This window comes from Thamnophis elegans, chromosome 2, assembly GCF_009769535.1.
Source record: "Thamnophis elegans isolate rThaEle1 chromosome 2, rThaEle1.pri, whole genome shotgun sequence".
NCBI classification, from domain to species: domain Eukaryota; kingdom Metazoa; phylum Chordata; class Lepidosauria; order Squamata; family Colubridae; genus Thamnophis; species Thamnophis elegans.
In genome coordinates, this window is record NC_045542.1 from 115,826,802 (window position 1) to 115,843,859 (window position 17,058).

The window sequence follows — 17,058 nt, forward strand, 5'->3', positions numbered from 1 at the left end:
GCTAAATGAGGACTACCTCCATTGCTTTCTTGTCCAATCCTAGTCCCTTCCCATCACTAGCTTTTTTCATGTGGTCAGGACAGTGGTGGGTTTCAAAAATTGTTCGAACCTATTCTGTGGGTGTGGCCTCCTTTGTGGGAGTGGCTTGCCACCCATGTGACCGGATGGGAGTGGCTTGCCACCCATGTGACCGGATGGGAGTGGCTTGCCGCCCATGTGACCGGATATGAAGATGCCGACGACACTTGTCAGAACCACCTTAAATTACCTCACACACAGCACTGGCATGCATAAGAATATGATGTAAACTTGTTTTTTAAAAGGCATCTTTGGTTTGCGTTAAAACAACTTCAACACACACAATGTTCTGATTGCACCACAAACGCAGTAGTCATCCTTACTTTTCACAGAGGCACTGAGTTTTATAAATAGGAGCATGATAGTGTAGAATAATCATATCCAAGCACCAGTGGTAGGTTTCAAAAAAATTTGGAAGCTCTTCTGTAGGTGTGACCTGCTTTCCGGGTCCACTGGTGGAATCTCTTCTAACCGGTTCGGTAGATTTGACGAACCAGTTCTACTGAATAGGTGCGAACTGGTAGGAACCCACCTCTGGGTTGGGGGTGTCACACAAATGTTACATGATCATAGAACCACATTGTTTGAGAACTCCTGGCCTCAACAGAGCATTTTTTGTGATTGCTTCCCTCCCTTCAGACAAATACAGAGGGATATTTTTTTCCATGCACCCTTGCATTCTAGAAGCTTGCTAAAGTATAATGCCCATAATAATCAAAACTTTGAAATTTATCAAACATCCCATCGCAAGCATATCATAGTATGGTATATTTCCACGCTGCAAGACCAACAATGAACTAGTGGCCTGGATGCGAACATCCATCCACCTGACTTTTTTCCCTGCAGGATGGATCAACAGTGTCCCAAGGGCTGGTGGGGGAATCCAACATGTGGGCCCTGCAACTGCGATGCGGCCAAGGGATTTGACCCGGACTGTAATAAAACCAACGGGCAATGTCATTGTAAGGTGAGGGGAGAGATATGCCTGTTCTGGAACTCTCTGCCATCAATAGATTCTGATGCAACATTCTGCCCATCACCTGCAGTATTGCCTTTCACCTCCATTCTTGGCTCTTCATTCACCTTCCATTCATACCTGGCTTTGGGGTCTACATCTTGATGTCTACTTTCTGTCTCTTCTCGGCTCTCCTTCCAGAACCCATATGGGCTCTGCTCAATGGGTTCTCATCCATCTTCCTTTCTTCCTTTTTCTCCCAGCCTGTCTTTCTGCCATGTCAGCACACTACTCCTTGTCCTCAGTCCAATGTCGCACGACTCAGAAACAGAGGTCTAAAGTGGTTGAGTGTCCTGTGGGAATGAATCCTTAGGGAAATGGTTTTCATTCTGATGCCTCAAAACAGTGATGGACGGGGAAGAGCCATAGCAGAAGATAGTTGAAAGGAGCTGTAGGAGCTCCAAGGGACCGACTTTTTTTTTTTTTGTAATATAAGAAAAATCTGTCTGTGCTGCTTTTTATATCTTCCTAATCTTACTGGTTGGATTGGCTATCATTACTTTCCTAATAATGGCCCTCTTTTTATCCCACCAGGCCTCCCCATTTCTCCTGCTGTTTCACTAGGCTCCTTGTTTTGGTCCTTTCCCCCTGCCTGCAGTCTTGTCAATCCTTCTTCCCTACTGCTCCTCCTCCTATGACCCAGCTCTCTAACCACCTTCCCCGCCCCTCTCCCTTCTTCCAATAGGAATTCCATTACCACCCTAAAGGGAGCGACACCTGCCTGCCTTGCGACTGCTATCCCGTTGGCTCTTCCTCACGGTCCTGTGATCAGGAAATGGGCCAGTGTCACTGTCGGCCAGGTGTGATCGGCCGACAATGCAACAGTTGTGATAATCCTTTTGCAGAAGTGACTCCCAGTGGCTGCCGGGGTGAGTGTGCACTGAAGATGGATGGATGGATGGATGGATGGATGGATGGATGGATGGATGGATGGATGGACGGATGGACAGACGGACAGACAGATAGACAGACCAGCCTGCCTGCCTGCCTGCCTGCCTGCCTGCCTGCCTGACTGACTGACTGACTGCCTGACTGACTGACTATTGCAGTAGGGTAGTGGGTCTTTCTTCCTATCAAACAAAACAGGAGAGTTTATCAAATCAGCAGCTCCACCTTCTGTATTGCTATACTTTTTCTGGAACAAGAAATTGAACATCTAACATTATGACCTAAAGGATAGAAATCCATATCAGTGGACAAAAGAACTGGGACCTAATAGTTGGTAGAGGTCTCTAGAAGGAACAGTGCGTGGTTCCTTTCCCCTCATGAGCCAATGTCTCTGGCACATATAAATAGTAGAGCCACACAAGCTATCTTAGAATGGTTCTTCACAAGAACAGCTTTAGTCATTTGGCTTAAAATTAAAAACATAGAATGGAAGGGTTGGAAGGAATCTTAGGGATCAACTATTCCCCTTTAAGTTTAAAATATCTGATGTACTGTCTTTAGTATTTCATTTTTCTGGAAACCAGGCCCAATAATTAATATAGGTGAAGACTATTTACACATTGTCAGTAAAAAAAAGAAACATAATATACCCAAAAGAAGGACTGTAAGATGTCCAGAATTGCTGTGTGACCTCAAATTTGAAAAACCAAACTTAAAAAAAATACATTGATGGACATACATATGACGTAACTGCTATAACTGACATTAAAATACAATGTATGAATGTAATAAGATACCTACCTGCTCAGATGTGCAAGTAGTGTGTGTGTGTGTGTGTGTGTGTGTGTGTGTGTGTGTGTGTGTGTTGATGAAGGGCTTTGAGACTCCTCCTATTCTCCATTCTTTGGGAATCTTTAAAATACAGAATAACAGAATTGAAAGGGACCTTGGAGGTCTTCTAGTCCAACCCCCTGCTCAAGCAGGAAACCCTATACCATTTCAGACAAATCACAATCCAGTCTCTTAGAAACTTCCAGTGATGGAGCAGCCACAAGTTCTGGAGGCAAACCATTCCACTAATTTTGTTCTCGCTCCAAGGAAATTTCTCCTTAATTCTAGGTTGGATCTCTCTTTGCTAAGCTTACATACATTGCTTCTTGTCTTGCCCTATTGCAGAATAGGTTGACTCTTCCTCTCTAAGGACAGCTCCTCAAATATGGGAAGATTGCTAACATGTCATACCCTAATCCCGTGGGGGCGAACCTATGGCAAGCATGCCGGAAATGGCACTCAGAGCCATCCCGCACTGGTTCCTCTTCCACGTTCCTGTGCACACAAATGCACTGGCCAGCTGGCCTTCTGAAACCTGGAAGAGCAGCATTCTGTCGTGCATGCGCGTACCAGCACTCAAACTTCCGGGTTTCCATTCCGAATGTGGGCCAGCTGTTTGTTGGGTGCACGCCCATGCCAGAAACCAGAAGTTTGGATGCCGATGCTCTTCTGGCTTTTGAGCTCCCACATGCACAGCCAGATAGGCTGCATATTCCTTGCGGGATGGTTTTGCATGCCATTTCCAGCACGCAGGTTGGCACCCGGTGATGGAAAAGGTTAGCCATCACTGGTCTAGTCCTTCTCTTTGTTAGACTAGTAAATAGACTAATAATGTGCACTGACCAGCTGGAGCAAAGGTTAGAAACTGATAACTCTCTACAGATAGCTCAATTATAACTCCAGATAATCTCAGCCAGCATAGTCAAGAAAAGGTGTGCTGGAGATGGAGTTCAGCAACATTTAGAGGCTACAAGTTCCACACGTCTAAAATGGGAATGATTTAAAATAGAACGCTGATTTTCAAAAACAGAGACAGCATGTATTTTCAATAAAGATAACACAGAACACTGTATCGAATCAGTATATTCATTGCCTGAGGCCAAATTACAGAAAATTTCAGTGTTTTTGTAATATATGCCTCTCTTTTAAATTAATTGTTTTTAACCATGTCCCCAACAGTCTTATTTTTGAAAAACTCATTTGTATTAAAGATTCTTTTCATCCTTTAGTTCACTTACTATACATGTTCTAGCTGCAAGAAATATACACATACAACATTTATGTTTCTATACATTGTTCCAAAGTAGAACACATCACCTTTTTTTGCATCCTAATCAGAGGTGGGTTGCCAATTTTTTTTACTACCAGTTTGGGTGCCCTCACTTCTGCATGCGCAGAAGCGTCCAGGTGGGTGGGTGGAGCCTCCAGCTTCCGCTACTACCGGTTCGCCCGATCTGGGCCGAACCTGCAACAACCCACCTCTGATCCTAATCATTACTCAATGTATTCTAAATCTTTCCCAAATAAATTTTGGATTTAATCATAAGGTCTCCATACTTTTTTTAGGTATAACAGAAATTGATTTTGAAGAGGTTACTCTGTGTCCCTGCCTTGTGGGAGACCTTTCATCGAATGCTATTCTATGGATCCCAACTTATTTGCTTTCTCTGTTTCATTCCACAGTACTCTATGATGCTTGTCCTAAGTCTCTGAAAGCTGGAGTATGGTGGCCTCAAACCAAGTTTGGCCTGCCAGCTATACTGCCTTGTCCAAAAGGTTCACTAGGTAAGTGCTTTCCTGTTGTAACAAAGTTTATGGACAGAAGACCTGAATCCCATTGGATTTCAGCTTTGTCAAGGAACTACAATATACATTCCTTTTTCACTAAGGCACTCCATGTCTTTCTTCTCTTCACACAGCTTCTTCTTTCAGCACTGGCCCGATTGTCAGCAATTAATATTATTAATATAGGTTTGAAGGCCTTGGAGTTTGTGAAGTAAAACCCAAGGCGTTTTCCTGGCAATGAACAGCAGGAAACCAAGAACTATGTTAGTGAGGCAGAAATAGCTTAGAGTTAGTCCAACTAGAATGCTGACTTCTCCTTTATTTATTTGATTGATTGCTATAGTCAATGGTACCATATTGTTGATTATGAACTCATCCTAAACCTCACAGGGATTAAATTTAACTAATAGCTTAATAAGCTCTCAGTAGCAGAGGTAATTCTACCATAACTACCTTCTTCTCTAACCTTACTGCTCTGAGAAGCCAGAAGTAAGATGCCACTGCACCAGCCATGGTTGCCATTCACAAGGAAGATTGGTGTAAAAGGATTTATTAGTGGGAGGCCCCTAAGCTCTTTTATATTCATGCTGTTATTATTGGCAACATGATGCCATCTTGACCTCTACATGGGTCAAATTTTCACATTTTTTCACTTCCTGAGCCACTTCCTTTTTGTTCTTAGCCGTGATGTGGGGGAATAGCAATAGCACTTAGACTTATATACTGCTTCATAGTGCTTTATAGTACTCTCTAACAGGTTTACAGAGTCCACACATATTGCCCCAAACAATCTGGGTCCTCATTTTACTGAACTCGGAAGGATGGAAGGCTAAGTCAACCTTAAGCCAGTCAGGATCAAACTCCTGGCATTGAACTGACTTAGCCTGCAATACTGCATTCTAACCACCACACCACCACGGCTCCTGGGCTGCACTTAATTGGACAATTGGACAATACATTATGTGCATTTCCAAATCTGGATGTGTTGATACTTCCTTAGGATAGCTTGGTCTGTTGGGCCCAAGGACATGATATTTTACCCCCTGCTCCCAAAACACACATTCTTCAGAATTTTCCCCACAGAATAGACAGCATAATCATCTCATTTAACCTACTGCTTGCTTGAATCAAGAAATATTTGGGAGCTGGAATCCCATGTTGGTTCACATCACTAAACGTTACACAGAAGTCAGAATTTCCTACAGTACAGAAACCCATTCCAGGGAAGGTCATTCTCCATCAATTATATTGCTTAAAAGCGTTTAATATTGTCCCTTTTCTCCACGTTTTTCTTTTGTGCAGGTTTGCGAGGTTCAGGTAAGGCCTTTTCCCCTCCTGCTTTGTCAGCACTGCTCTGTGTGGCTTTTCCATTCCCTGCTCCTGCCTAAAGCACCATCAGATCCACATTTCCCTCAGATGCTCCACGGGCTGCTGGCTCTGTTTTGATTGCCTTGCCTGGCTCTGGTTTCTTTGTAATCCTGCCTGACCTTCAGCTTCTTTACCTTGTCACATAACACTAATCTGCAGAAAATCCCTTGTAGTCATCTGCAACCTGCTCACGCTTATTTGTAGTGCCTTGATGCTTTTTATGGATTTAGAGAAATGATAATTGGGTGGGGAAGTCTGGCGTTCTAACCGATGGATGTCATATTTTGGTGGCGGATGCGTTTGGTTCTCCTACTTGCTTATGGGCTCTGGTTAAGAGAAGAGTGGCATTTGGTGCTCAAATGTTATTGAAAACTTGATGAAGAAACTACATAAGGCTTTCATGAAGAAGTGAACACCTTCCTATAGTATTGGCTGCCTTGAGTTCAACTGATTAGGAAAAATATAGAAATTGCTATTTTCCTTCATCAAAGGAGTTATATCAAAATATTATACATGCTGCCAATCCCTGCTGTAGGGTTTACCTTTGAAAATCACAAATGAAACTGCCATAGGTGCCACTTTTTAGTGAAGAAGAAAGAAAGAAAAGGTGAAACAAGCCTGCACACTGACATTTTTTTCCCCTGCAAGAACAAATAGAAGTTTGTCTGATAGCAATAGCACTTAGACTTATATACCACTTCATGGTGATTTGCAGCCCTCTCTAAGAGGTTTTATAGAGTCAGCATCTCACCCCCAACAATCTGGGTCTTCATTTTACCCACGTCGGAAGGATGGAAGGCTGAGTCAACCTTGAGCCTGGTGAGATTTGAACTGCTGACCTGTTGGCAGCTGGCAGTCAGCATAAGTGCTGCATTCTAACCTCCGCGGCTCTGCTTGCTTGTAAATTCAGTTTTGAACACTATTATCTCCTTCATATTTTTAACCACAGGGATATTTTCTTTAGATAGTCAGGCTGGCTTATTGATGGATGATGCCTTTCTGCTGAAAACCTTTTTCTTCTTGACCCTTTAAAGTTTCTTTAAAAATTGTTGGGGGTTGTTTTGTGACCAAATTGTGCAGTGCAAGTTTTGATTCTGTAAAATCCCAGAATTGGGCTTATCAGTTCTATGAAGGTGGCTTTGCATCTCATTAAAATGTGGAAAATATCTTTCTACAGTGGTCTGCTGCTGAAAATAATTGCATCCTAGGCGCAATTAAATTAAGTATAATGAGTTTCTGTATCCTGATATTATGTAAACATAATATCCCATGGACTCCTCAAGAACGTGGAATCCAGTACTTTCTTCCAATAGCATGGTAGCTGAGGATGATTAGCATTTTAGATTTCCACATCAATTTAGAACTCTGGTTCTGATAGTATTGGCTTATTTCATTCAGTTCTGCATGTTTTAAAAAAATGCCACTCATAGAGGGAAAACATATTTCCAATTCAGGGGCGTCAAACTCAAGGCCCGTGGGCTGAATCCAGCCCATGATGTGGTCAGATGCAGCCCATGGGGCTATCCTGGAAAATGTAAGAGGCCGGCCCATGTTGCTTCACCCCTGTCTACCTGTGTCACTTCAGCCCGGTCTACCTATGTCACTTTGGACCGGTCTTCCCAATGCAAAGAAGAAACATCAGGCCAACGTGGTTTCAGCCTGGTCTACCCAATGCAAAGCAGCCAGCAGTTCGGGGAGTGGCATCAAGCTCACTACACCCATCCAGTTGGCCATGCTCAGTGAGTGGCGTCAAGCTGGCCCTGCCCACCCAGACCCCTGAGGCCAATCACAGCCCTGATATAGCCCTCAACAAAACAGCCCTATCCTATTTCTTTGAAAAGAGAGCTTTCTGAGTTTATCTATAGAAATAGAATAACAGAGTTGGAAGGGACCTTGGAGGTCTTCTAGTCCAACCCCCTGCCTAGGCAGGAAACCTTACATCATCTTAACAAGATGTAACTTAAGATCCTGACCATGCAAAATTAGCTTGCTACCACATACAAATTTTGAGGACCCCTGAATAGTAGCAATAAATCAATGTTCCTGATTTGGTTTGTGATTAGTCTGCTAAATAGTCTATTGAACAGAGTTTAAATATGAGAGCAGAAATTCATCATTTTAAGTATATGTTTGGAGCCATCATGCTTGACCCTAGCAGAACATACATATTTCAACTTGTAAAGCAGCAAAGTGACCTGCCGTGTTTGGAATTAACAAGAATTCAACTGTCCTTGTATAAATATCTTTCCCATCCAGATCATTGCCAAACACACTTCTAGCACCCCTGATGGGATAGCAGATGGTGCAGCTCATGCACAAAATGTTGCTGTTTCTGATAGTGATTTTAGCGTTAAGAATGCCACAGTGCTCCCATTAGGCACCCGTGCCACTTTTATGGATGCATCTCTTCTATTTTTGTGATCCTGGTGGTGTTTAAATATTCTTGAAAGCTGCATGGCCTATGTCACAGATATGGGCACTTGCACCCTTGCGTCCTATGTCTTAATATTTGGGACTGTCACTTTTCTTTGTTTTAGACTCATAAATACTGAATCCGTAGAATGGTCAAGCCCTTTCAAAAAAGAAAAAGAAGAATGCAGGCACTGGTTTGGCTAAATCCTTCATAAATACCATTCATTGTTGTAATGTTGTTGTGGGGTAAAAAACAACTTCCAGGGATCATGATTTGGCAAGAGTGACTGGGAAAAACAAGTCATGCTAAACCTTTCTGTGCTTAACATCTTATGCTTCAAATTGTCCAGTTCTATTGCATCATTTATACTTGTGGATGGAAATGTGAGGCTGCACTCACAGTATGGATGCTAACATGTCATGTGCACCTGTCTTATCTGTGCAATGATTGGACTTGCTACATTAGGTGGCAAAGTCTAGAATCTGGAGTCATTTTCTCAGGAACTCTAGTGATGTTGGTAGTTGCAGCAGGCACTCTATCCATGTTAAAGTGAATATAACCCTCTTCAGATCTTGCCACCTGATGCAACATGCTATGACAGCAATAGTAAGGTAGGGGGATACAGGCACTCATAGGAAGAGAAGTTGTGAATTTGTCTAGAATGCACGAAAACACTTCCCTCTTTTTTAAAAAATCCTATAGCTATGCACATCTAGAGACAGATTTCTAGCACTCTCTTCAGCGGTGGGTTACAACCGGTACGCCCCAGTATGGTTCCACCACAAAACCACGTTCGACTAAAGCGCACTCGACGAAACCGCGTAGCTGACATCATCAACAGGGCGACAACAGCGCGGAGACAGAAGCACGCTGTAAATGCTAAACCTAAAATTAACCCCTAAACCTAAACCTAACCCCCCCTAAACCTAATCCTAAACCTAAACCTAAACCTAACCCTAACCCTTAACCTAACCCTAAACCTAACCCTAACCCTTAACCTAACCCTTAACCTAACCCTTAACCTAACCCTAAACCTAACCCTAAACATAACCCTTACCTTAAGTTGAATCGGCTTGCTTTCAAAGCGCTATTTAAAGTGCCCTTCTTTCTCTGCGCTCGCTGTTGTCGCCCTGTTGATGACATCAGCGACGCGGTTTAATCGGGCGCGGCTTAGTCGAGCGCGGTTTTGTCGTGCCACGCCCAGTACGGGTGTACCGGTGCCTGCTTGGAGCACTGGGTACCGTTCCGTTCGGTGCTCTGGAGGGCCCACCTGCCCACCCGTGTTCCTTACTGGTATTTGAGCTGTTCAGGGCTTCTGCTCACAGAGTGTACAGCACCTGCGTGACGCTCCGCCGAGCAGCAGGAGCATCACAGAGGCATTGCAGAGCATTTCAGGCAGTAAGTATGCACGTGTGCTGCACGCATTTGTGTGCATGTGGTGGACACCCAGCCCCATTGCACCTTACCGGGATCTGGAACCCACCACTAACCCTCTTGCACAGTTCCTTTTGAATTTACTCATTCTTAGACAAAGATTAAGTTTCAATCAAGAGAGTGTTCACCATATTTACACTGAGCTACATCAGCAATGAAATATTGCTAACGCTATTTTAACAAAACATTCCAGTCAAAGATTTTTGCCATGGAATATGTGTTTTTGTATTTCAGTTAACACTTGACCTTGATCTAAATGTAGGGAACATGCAGGTTTTCTTTTGGCAATTCCAATTTCAGTAAGATACAGTTCATTCTCAAGCGTACACAAATTGGAAAAAGAAAGGTAGCATTCAGACTGATTTTAAAAATAGCAAGTAAGATACGTATTCAGTAAAGCTTCCAGCAGTTTTCAAAGAGATTTTTGGAAATAGCAGGTTCACATATCACATGATATTTGTTCTTTATTTTTTTATTTTGACACCAAATACTTAGAAGGTATTGTGCCATATCATATCTTAGACACAATATTGGTAACATGATGAATAAGTTCATTTCTCAGTAATTCTCCCAGGCATGGTAATAATTAAACCCAGCATTTGGGGGAATCTCATAAAACCTAAATTAGTAGAAATGAAATCAAAGCTGCCATCGTAGTAAGCAACCCACAGCTGCTGCTGAAGTGTGTAATCTGTTCCCTTCATCAGTTGGTCTTTAGGATTAGTGAAATTGCCAAAATGGCATTGTAAAACCACCCTGTTGGTCTAGTACTGTTGTCTGAGCCCTGACTATCTTATCCTGGGCAATAACCACAAGAAAAGAGCCTTTCCAATTAGCCCTTGTACGTTTTCACTTTTAAGTTGGCCTTTTGTCTTGACTCAGGTGCAGCGGTTCGATATTGTGACCAGGAGAGAGGCTGGCTGGAACCGGATCTGTTCAATTGCACTTCACCTGCTTTCAAGGAGCTTTCAACATTGGTACATCTCTCTCTTTCTCCCTCCCTCTCTTCTCCTCTCTCCTTCCTTCTCTCCATTCACCTGTTTTCCTTCACACCATGCTTTTCTCGAATTGTGCTATTTATATGAGATGGTCTACTGAAAATTCAATACAAAACCACCCAAATTTAGGTAGGAAACGTGAAAATTCTTTCTGTAAAACCAAGGTTGGGGAAAGTGGGCAAATCAGTTCTATTAGCAGTCCAAGCCGTGGTTGTTAGTATAAAGAGAGCATTCAAAGTACAAAGCTTGTCTTTGAGATTAAAATGAATGAGGCTATAAACTGTGTCTTCTTGGGAAAACAAATTCACCACTCAATTGAGTCCCAAAAGGCAGTTAATCTGAAATTAGGAAAGCGGAAAACTGTCTCCTTGCAGAGAGCCTCTTCTATTTCTTTTGTATAATTAGCCAGATATTTATGTTGGATGAGAGTGTTTGAGTAATAAGGGGGAATTTAGCTCCCACAATGAAATGATTATCTGTGGATACCCTTTGAAAGTGTAATATTTATATTAACTCCATATGTATCATTTGTTAGCTTATTGATGCTTACTGTATTAGTAAGAGGAAGGGCCAGAGTAACAAAAATAAGTGTATTTAATAGCAATGAAGGTAGTCCTCAACTTACGATCACAATTGAACCCAAATTTTCTGTTGCTATGTGAAACATTTGCTAAGTGAGTTTTGCCCCATTTTATGACCTTTCTTGCCACAGTTGTGAAGTGAATCCCTGCAGTTGCTAAGTGAGTAACCCAGTTGTTAAGTGAACCTGGCTTCCCTGTTAGCTTTGCTTTTCAGAAGGTCGGAAAAGGTGATCACATCACTCCGGGATACTCCAACCATCATAAATATGAGTCTGTGGCCAAGTATCTGAATTTTGATCATATGACCATGAGGATGCTGGAACTCCTCCTAAATTCCATTCTGAAGAATTTTTTTATGGTCTTCCAAAAAGGTAGCAGGAAGGCATGGCCCATCTATCTATCTGTTGGATGGTTCCAACAGAGATGGCTATTACCAAGAAGGTTCAACCACAGAGTCCTTGTTGGTTGTACTCCTTGACAGTGGGACCATGATCAAACTATCTGTCCCATAACTTACTGGACAAGGAAGTTCAGCTCAGATGATGAGGTCTCAAAGATATTCAGGCCCTGAATAATAGAAGGCTTGAAAAGTGATGGCCAACATCTCAGAAACCAACTGATAATAAGTGCAGTTCCCATGGTACTTTCTGCCAACGATGTATATATTGGAGGCCAGAATCCAGATTTCAGATTTCCATCAGTAACTTGAGAAGTTTCCTTTATCTCTGTATAATGTACCCATGTTTAACCGAAGAGATGGAGACAAAAATTCACTTTGGAGAGGCAAAGAGATAGTACCCTCTTCTTATTTTCTGCTCTGATAGCTGGAAAGCCTGGAGAAGAATGAAACGGAACTGAACACCATAGAAGCAAAAAAGTTGGCCCATCAACTACGGGCAGTGACAGAACAGATGGAGTCCTACTTTGGCAATGATATTCATATTACCTACCGCCTGCTTTCCCACTTGATGGCCTTTGAGAGCAGACAACATGGTTTTGGGCTGACTGCTACCCAGGATGCTCACTTCAATGAGGTAAGGACCCATTTTCAGTTGTGATATTGTGAAAAGTGGCACAGAATCCAATTAACTAGGCTTTTCCCTTGAAGTTCGCATGGTGCCGTAGGACTGGGTTAGTAGGAATCACTGGGCTGGGAATTTTTTTGTCTTTCACTGTGAGTTATAGTGTGTTGGGGGAGGTGCACGAAAGGAGGCTCAGCCAATCTCATTGTACACATGTTGTATTCTGACAACAAAGGTTTGAATTGAATTCGAATTTGAAGAACAGTGTGAATATTTATGTAGAATTTTAGTAAAGTGAGCCCGGGCTATGCTACTGAACACCTCTAGGAATTCAGAATAATGTGCTGATAGGATTAGGGTTAGGGTTAGGGCTGTTGTTGTGTGCTGTTATTTCTAATGCCTTAAGAATCCTTGAGGAAAAAAAATACCTTTTTTGATTTGCATTGAAATGCTTATGATAATATTTATTTATATACGTATAAATCCACAGATGAATCCTGTATGACAGGGGTGTCAAACTCATGGCCTGTGGACCAGATGCATTAAGCACTAGCCATGCCCAGCCCTGTTTTAGCAAAGGGGGAGGAATGGCAATATGATGACACAGGTTTGACACCCCTGCTGTGTGATATTAAACTAGTGGTCGTTAGCTACAGCCATTGCTGCCCTACGATTCCCCAACATCCAGCTTTTTCTCCTGCAAACAATATTTCTGTGCTGCTGAATGTAGTTTTTATAGTTTTGGAGTAGTTTATCATATAAAAATATAAAATGCAGTTAAAATCCAAATAGTGTAAAACCAAGGAAAAACCCAAATAGCAAAATCTATATAGGAGATCTAAAAAGAACATATTTTTTTTAAGCTAAGAATACCTGTTGCCCCATCCCAAGCATATTGTAGGTGCCACAAATTAACTCATGAAAAGACATTTCACACTCTTTATCTTGTAGCTTCATTCTACGCCTGACTTGGAATGAAACCCAAGAAAATATTGCTCAGACTAGGCACCCTGATCCCAAGTTTAAATCCTTTAAAGAATAGTTTGTTTTTTCATTATTGATTTGCTTTCATCTATGTAGCAGTGGCTAGCTTGCTTTTTACAGATCAGCCCTGGTAGCTTTAGATTTCCATACTTTTCAAAGCCTCAGGATAAATATCTATAGGTGTGGAGAAGGATGGCTAGGCAATTAGAAATGATTATTTAAAAACACTATGCCTTGATAGCTTGGGTTGTTGGTTTGCTTATCTGTGGGATGTTTGTTTGTTTGTTTGTTTGTTTGTTTGTTTGTTTGTTTGTTTGTTTGTTGGATTTATATGCCGCCCTTCTCCCAAAGGACTCAGGGCGGTGTACAACATAAAAAAACCACATATTACAAAAGTTTAAAAGGAAATTAAATAAAGTATCCAAAAACAAACCCAATTAATATTAACAATAAAAAATTAAAAATTAGATTAAAATTAACAATTAAATTAATCATTTATTTTATTCTGTTCATGCCAGGCTGGCTTGCTGGAAAAGCCAACTTTTTAGGGTGCGTCGGAAGGACCAGAAGGCCTCTTCTTTCTAGTTTAAGATTATATCAACTTCCTGGGCACCCTCATAAAACAAAGATGTTATAATTTATTTATTTTTTAAGACAATCTCCCTATGTCAGTGTTTAAGATGTGTGGACTTCTTTAGGGTGGTTGGGGCATTCTGGGAGTTGAAGTTCACACATCTTAATGCTGCCATGGTTGAAAAACTCTGGTCTGTATTGTCTTTGTGTTTTTATGTGTGATTAAAGGTGATGCAGAAGGGGGTTATTGTTGTGGCCCGCCAGCAGCCAATGGAGCTGGTGGCAGACTCAGACTGTGAGGAGGTTGGGAAAAAACATGGGCCAGTCCTGGAATCTGGGGAAGGCTCTGAGGAGTGCTCTGCATCAGAGGCAGAGATGGAGCCAGGGCACTCTGACAATTATCAGCTATCTTTGGAGTGGGAGATCAGTGGGGCAGAAGAACACCTGAAGCCTATTCCCAATGTGCGCGTGTGCAGACCTGCCAGGAGAGGGGAACAGTTAAGGAACAAGGGCCGTCTCAGGAGTGAAGGCACAGGTGGACCGTGAATGACCCCTCCTATAGGGAATAAAGAGGAGCAAAAGGGGAGTGGAGTTTGCAGCAGACAATTTGTTTGTTTAATTAGTGTGAAGATTTGTTCAGGATTCTCAGAGACTCCTTGCCAAGTATTTTCTTGTACAGGGTTGCGTTTGGAAGATATTGACCAGGCAGCTCTCCAAGCCTGATAAGTTCTGTGGTTGTAAATTCACCCTTTGAAAGTCTGTTTGCCGGGACTTTGCTGGATGAGAGGAATTCACATTAGCTTTATAAAAAGGGGCTTTGTCAGGACAAGGAGTCTGCTCGGTGATTTTGGGACGCCTAGGTCAGAACAGTTATACTGATTGAAATCCACCTAAACGTTGATCTTCTCTTTAGAACCTCCTCCAAGCTGGCAGCTCAGTGCTTGCACTGGAAAACCAGGAGCACTGGGACACCTTGTTGCAAAATGATCAGGGCACTGCAGCTCTGATGGAACAACTGAAGGACTACTCGGGCACTTTGGCCAGCAACATGAAGCTCACCTACCTCAATCCTGTTGGTGTGGTGACCCCCAATATTGGTAAGTAAAAGCCAGGAGGAACTCTTCACCTCATAACTTTGAAAGAATGCCTCATGGATCCCTCTTGAGATCAGTATGAACTGATCGTGCTTCTCTAGCAATCCATGACTGTCAAACCCTTGGCTGCCAGGCAGCTATGGAACTGTTTGCTGAACTGTTCAATGCTAGGATACAACAGGACTTTTAAAAGTATTATTAAGGATTCTCTGCTCTCATGCATTTTTGTCAAAAGCGAGCAGTCAGGATTATTATTTGAATGGAACTGGAAAGAAGAAGCATCTCAGCCTGTTTCTAGCACATGGGATGAAGGGGCCGTTCGACGTTCAGGAGGAAGAAGGGCTTGAAAAAGACATTCAGGAGGAGAAGCAGGAAAGGAAAAGTGACCCTTTCTATACAATAACCAGCAAAATGGGGATGGTTCCTGTCAGCTGGCACAGAGCAGAGATACTAATTTACAATTTGCGGCTATGCTGGTCCACATGAGGCTGCCAGCCTGATTATTTGCAAAGTGATGTTGTATAAATAGATTCCACGGGGTATTGCTTGCCCTTTGCTTTAGGGAATTGCTCCCCAGACCTGTACAAGAATGCTTGATTTCAGAAGCTGGAAGTCAGATGCATCCCTCATTTAGAAGGGATGGATGATACATTCCTGAATTCATGGCATGATCCTGGGGAATCTACCATGGAGGAGGGAAGGAAGCCAAATGACAAATGCAGCACTGAACTAGAGGTGGTTTGCAAATCCCGGCGCTACCAGTTCGCTCGTGCATACACAGAAGCGTCCGGGTGGTGGGCGGAGCCTCCTGACACCGCCACTACCTGTTCACCTGATCCGGGCCGAACCGGGAGCAACCCACTTCTGCACTGTACCATTGTAATGCAAATGCCACTCCTTTTGTGTTGGCATTGAGGTACTGCACACATGCATGAAAGCAGCAGAGATTGCATTAGAGTGATGCAAGGTTTTGATGAATGCTTCCAATCCTGTAGACCAGCGAATGTTTTTTGTCTCCCATCCCAAAAGTGAGGGGAGCACAGAGGGGCACCCCCCTGTGTGCGCATGCGCGCATGACCAGCAATCACCCACCCCCGCTTTTGGCACCCCCGCTTTTGGCTTTCTAGGAGTCTGGGGAGGGTGAAAACAGCCTCCCTGCCCTCCTGGACACCCCCCGGAGGCCTCAGGAGCTTCCCTGAAGCCTCCAGAGGGCAAAAGACGGACCTACGGACAAACCGAAGTTTGGGAATTGTGACTTCTGGTTTGTCCATAGGGCCGTTTTCACCCTCCTGAGCCTTCTGGGAAGCCTCCTGAAGACCCCTGAAGGCTCCGAAGGGCGAAAAACAGCCTCAAAAGAAGGGTGAAGTCAGCACGCGCATGTGAGCTGGCCAGATGACAGAGCAACGCCTCGCGTGCCCTGACAAATGGCTCCACGTGCCTCCTGTGGCACGTGTGCCATATGTTCGCTATCACGGCTATAGATGCTTCTGTCATTGCACATAAAACTCAATCAGTTGAGATCAGAGATGGGCATATCTTTTAAGCTGCACAATAACATATTTCTTCTTAATGTTGTGGTTCAAACTTCTGCAAAGTGAGAGTCACTTCCCAAGTTATTTTTAAATATAGACGTGTACAAATTCATAACTTACAGGGGTAACTTCATACACATATGTAAAGTGTCTCACGAGAATCTTATGCAAAAAATGTTATCCCTGTCCCTGACTCTCCCTGGCCTTGTGCAAATGTGCAATTTCTGTGAACATGAATACCTCCACTGTACTCTGCGATCTGAGCAGAAAGCTATCCTCAGGATCAAGCAGTACAAATACTCTTATCCATTAGACTTTTCATTGAACACATGGAGATCGAGATTATTAGAGTGCACAGGCTTGGTGCGTGACCCTTCCCTCTCCCCATAGGCTTGGACAAATGCCTAAAGAGGATTAAACAGACTGGAAATTCTTTCATTTCTATTTTTATCAAAATACATA

At 42.9% G+C, this 17,058-nt stretch overlaps 1 protein-coding gene across 1 annotated transcript in view; it reads left to right on the forward strand.

Moving 5' to 3' along the window:
- CELSR3 (cadherin EGF LAG seven-pass G-type receptor 3) overlaps window positions 1–17,058 on the forward strand; it is a 155,008-nt gene that overhangs the window by 68,379 nt on the left and 69,571 nt on the right. Inside the window, exons 14-19 of the mRNA XM_032239098.1 lie at window positions 925–1,045; window positions 1,779–1,962; window positions 4,496–4,597; window positions 10,695–10,789; window positions 12,216–12,425; window positions 14,884–15,067. Coding sequence (XP_032094989.1) covers window positions 925–1,045; window positions 1,779–1,962; window positions 4,496–4,597; window positions 10,695–10,789; window positions 12,216–12,425; window positions 14,884–15,067 — 896 coding nt within the window. The remainder of the gene's footprint in view (window positions 1–924; window positions 1,046–1,778; window positions 1,963–4,495; window positions 4,598–10,694; window positions 10,790–12,215; window positions 12,426–14,883; window positions 15,068–17,058) is intronic.